General features: G+C 48.7%; 1 protein-coding gene across 1 annotated transcript; it reads right to left on the bottom strand.

The window, feature by feature from the left end:
• Positions 1-808: 808 nt before the first annotated feature.
• Positions 809-1,365, bottom strand: SYCN (syncollin). The gene has a single exon (XM_029571456.1). It carries the CDS (start codon positions 1,277-1,279, stop codon positions 881-883), a length of 399 nt encoding a protein of 132 aa, XP_029427316.1. The 5' UTR covers positions 1,280-1,365; the 3' UTR covers positions 809-880.
• Positions 1,366-4,434: the final 3,069 nt, after the last annotated feature.

Raw genomic sequence — 4,434 nt, 5'->3', positions numbered from 1 at the left:
CTTCTTGTCAAGGGAGAGAAGAACTGGAGCCTACTGTTTTTATCTTGTATCAAGATGTGACCCTATGCCTTTGCGACAGTATAGCAACAGCTCCTGAATTCTATCCATACAGACTGGAGGTCAGGCTAATAAAGCCAGGCCTAGCTTAAGGACTGAAGCTCGGGTATGACGTGAAGCTGAGTCCCTTTCCGCATGGAGAGGAAATTCAGCTTTAAACTGGAAATGCGCTTTCATAAACCCATTACAAACCTTGACCTTACCTCCAATGCAGCATTCTCACCAGAACCATCTCTCTTTTTTTCATTACAAAGGGTGTGCACTTTTCTGAAAGTGCATCCAGACTTTAAGGAACAGAATACATTCTCAGCTGCCATCTTAGCACTTAGCTCAAGTTAAAAGAAATAAAAGGAAGGTTGGCGGGATGGTTTTATTGAAGTGCAAGGAAGGGAAACAGTAGGCACACCCGTAGCAGAGCAGAGGAAAAGAGCAAAGCTGGTGCCAGTGTTATGTTTTCAGACACAGTGAACACAAGAGGATGATGAGAGCTTCATTTCTTTGAAGAAAGACGCAAGCAGGGCTGGCTTCTAACATTTCCAATTTCTTTCCACATTGTTCTATTTTATCCAGGTGGGTTTTTTTTTTTGGTTTTGTTCTCGGTTCAGACTGAATGATGCTGGTGGTTTAAAATGGCAATGGGGGGTCGGATAGCAGACTGCAAGCAATTTTGCAGCCTGAAAGCATGAGCAGGAAAAAAAAAAAGGTTTGCCACAAGCAGAGGGCTGCCAGAGAATCGGAGGAGTGAGCTGATCTTTTCCACCGTCTCCTCTCCTCCCGTTGCTTTGTCTTCCGCTTCTGCTATCACCACTCCCCACTCTTTTTTTTAATTGCACTTGCAGTAATAAGATGAAATGGCGTTATTCCAGGTCCCGAAGAGCCCCTTCTTCACATCCTTCAGGCGGTAGACGATGCCGGCGTTAAACTTGCGCATGTTTCCATGCTTGGGCTGCTTGGACCAGACGGTGAGCTCGCAGCGGGTCGCCACCACCAGCGAGGAGATGCGGTTGCTCCACTTCAGGGGCATGTAGGGCATGTCGTCCCCGTTCTGGGCGTCCAAAAAGGCCCCGCCGCAGCACTGGTCGTAGTAGGCGTTGCTGTCCTCGAACATACGGGCGCACACTTTGTTGCCCTCCGCATCCTTGATTTCGTTGGGCTGGGGGCACTGGGCCAGCGCCGTGGCCAGAGCGAGGGAGAGAAGGAAGGAGACCTGAATCGGCTGCATTTCTGTGGTAGCTCTGCTCTGTGGAGACGAAATGAAGTGGCTGTGCTGGAGGCAGCTGCCCTATTTATAGGGTGCAGCCAGGCAGCGATCGGTCCCTTTGTGCGTACCCTGTGGAAATCTTTAACTCTTAACTAATGCCCCAACTCCCTCCTAGGGTCTGCCGGCGTTCCAGGTGCATCCAAGGCCAGACTGCACGCAAGCAAAGGCGATAGAGGTGGGAAAATAAGGACCTGCCAAAGGACTTCGTACACAACTTTTAACTCACCGTTGTCAGTTCAAGGCCCTGAAAGAGAGCTGGAGCCAAGAGCCAGACCAATTTTTATACTTTTCAACACAGAGAATGTTGGAAAGATTTACGTAAAAGGGATCCATGCCCATCTGTCTGTCTGCAGGCGCGACAATACCGCAAGAAAAAAAAAAAAAAAGGGATGGGAAATTCACCAAATTTTAGCATTCAGTAAGAAAATGGGAATATCTCAGAGATGGAAAACCAAAAACGTCAGATCGGTATTCTCCAAAAATAAAACCTCACTATTGCGTTAGAAGCTGTTCCAGTTGTTAGCATGCCGACCTGCTCTCCGTTCCCACACCGCCCCCTCCATCCCATCCCCTACCAGCACTGTGACAGAAAGCAACCACAGGCAAAGAGAGACCGAGACAGGGAAAACAACTGAAGCAACTGAGAGAGGTTAAGCATGACAAGGCACTTCCAGCAATGCCTACACAAACACTCACCCCCGCACCCATCACACACACATGCAGGGCTGGCCCTTCCAGCAGGCATTTGGTGGCTTCCTAGAGCACAGCAGTTTGGGGGGTTGGCACCAGGGGGGCTTTGCTATGCATGAATCTCAGGCAGCAGGGAACAGCCCTCTTCCTGCTCCAGCAGTGTGCAGGAAACCGAAGGGGGAAAAACTGAGTCCGGAGCAGGCAAAGCACAGGGCAGACCAAAGCAGATTTATTCTGCTCCTGAATCAATCCCTTCCCTCCTATGGGTTTCCCCTCTCTCTTACAGGGAACAGGAGGGAAGGGGAGGGGGGGCTAGAGTGGAAAGAGCAAAGCAAAGAAATGCCACTCTGCTCCTTAATACATTCCCCTTCCCTACTATTATTTCCCCTTCCCTCATGTCCATCAGGGGACAAGATAGGGTGGATTGGGTTGAAGCTGGAGTGGGCAATAATTAACTTTTTGTCTGTATATTTCTGTTTATAATTTGTGGTCTCTTACACTGTATTTGGTTAGGGTTTTTCTGTGCTCTGTATGCGTGGCCAACATGAGGTGTTCTGTTAATGTGAAGTTTCCTTTTCGTCCTGCAGATCAGTCTGAACTCCTGGGATTACACTCTTTCACCAGCAGGTGGAGGCAGAGAACTGTTCTTTATTTGCCGCTATCTATTCTGGGAGACCCAGAATCGCTGCCAGTAGTTCTCTGCCTGTGGTTGGTGGAAGGCTAGCTGGGATAGCAGGAGGTACAAAAAAATTTTTGTAAAGAAGGAGAACTTCGAAAGGAGCAAAGAATCAGTGATTTCTGGCTGACAGTGGGCCCTTGGTTAAATTCGGGTCTAATTCAGACTTGGTATAAGAGTCCCCCTTATCCCCACAGAATACTGGGGTGGGCAGCAGCGAAAGTGTAATGGAAGTGGGACCTGTGGCCCTAAGTGATTGCGTCAGCAAATATGGCTGAAAGGGGCGGGAAATGGTCCCAGTGCGGCCACCACAAACAGAGCTGCATAGCGAACTCTTTTTGCTGCAAGTGTGAGGCGCCAGACCTGCTGAAAGAGAGCACCCAGAGGGGGTCGAGTAAATGCTCTGGATGCGAAACAAGTGCCCCGGGGGAGGAGCTAATGCCACACAGGCCGATGCAATAAGACGAGCGCCCGTTTTCCTGACGCGCGTGCAGCCACATCCTCTGTGCGCCCCATGCAATATTTAAATAAGAGGCAGCATTAAAAAGAGTGTGCTAAAGGAGAATTGTGTGTCTATAGTGCTCAATAGTTTATTGCATCAGGCACCCAACTGCATCGGGCGCTCAGTATGAGCGTCCATTTTGATTTTTTTTTTTTTGCTATAATTCACTTCAGTGACCTCAGCAAAATATTAGGCATCCCATGTTGTGGATGTCCAAATAGTGTGGCGATAAAAGTGTTTTTTTTTTTTTTTTTAATGAAGTGAAAATATACAATTATTTTTCTCCACCAAAAGCAGTAAATGGAAGTGTCACAATGATACTAAGGTGGAGGATACACTTATCACAATACAGAAAATCTATTTTTTTCATGTTTTTCCTGAGCCCTTAACTGCAAATTGACCTTACTTCACCTCCAAGGCTGGAGTTAAATTTGCCGCATTAAAAAGTGCATGTTGGACGCCCAGTGCTTTACTACATCGGGCGTAATAGCCAATGCCCTCATCTACATGCAGTTAACATCTGATAGACGCTATCAGGTTCGTGTTTGTTACGGCACACGTTTTTGGAAGCTCTAATCTCCTTACTGCATCTGGCGCTATTCTAGCGCATCCAAAATGCGCGTCAAACCCTGCGTGTTAACCCGTGCACTAGGCTGGGCGCATTTTATTGCCTCGGCCCCAGAGTCAGAGGAGGATCGGCTGGGCGAGGCAGAGAAGTGGAGGGAAGTCTAGCATTAGATTCTGATAGGGAGTCAGGCCCATGTAGGACAGGGCAGTCTCCCAAATGATTAGATCAAGAGGAGGAAAGCAGCGAGCCAGACTTCTCCCCTGAATTTATTCTGATGATGCACAAAGCATAACAGGAGAAGAAGGGCAGCGATTTCAAAAGGGGCCTCCTTCCAGGTAAGCCCAAAGGGGGGGGGGGGATAGATGTAAAGAAGGCCCAAATAGGGGAACACAGCCAATGGGAATCCCTACAGGGGATGCAAGGTCTCCTTGGCTTCTCCCCAGCAGAGGAAAGTGGTCTGCCAGAGACAGGGGAAGGCTCGAGAGGGGAAGAAAGGGTACAGCTGTATGGCTGCTTAGAAAGGAAGAGTTAGAGCTCCTTATTCAGCAAGTGGTGCCATCCTTGGATTTGGGTGAAGAAGGAGGGATCCCATACTAACAGGCATAAAGAAGCCGGCTGGAGCCTTTCCCGTGCATCAGGACGTGAAGGGTGTGATGATAGAATGGGACACCCCTGATCTA

Source organism: Rhinatrema bivittatum, chromosome 11 (genome assembly GCF_901001135.1).
Source record: "Rhinatrema bivittatum chromosome 11, aRhiBiv1.1, whole genome shotgun sequence".
In the NCBI taxonomy this organism is placed as follows: domain Eukaryota; kingdom Metazoa; phylum Chordata; class Amphibia; order Gymnophiona; family Rhinatrematidae; genus Rhinatrema; species Rhinatrema bivittatum.
This window is presented reverse-complemented; position numbering and strand designations above follow the sequence as displayed.

Bases quoted from the DNA above. Each gene is read 5' to 3' on its own strand.
- SYCN (XM_029571456.1), bottom strand. From the start codon at position 1,279: ATGCAGCCGATTCAGGTCTCCTTCCTTCTCTCCCTCGCTCTGGCCACG.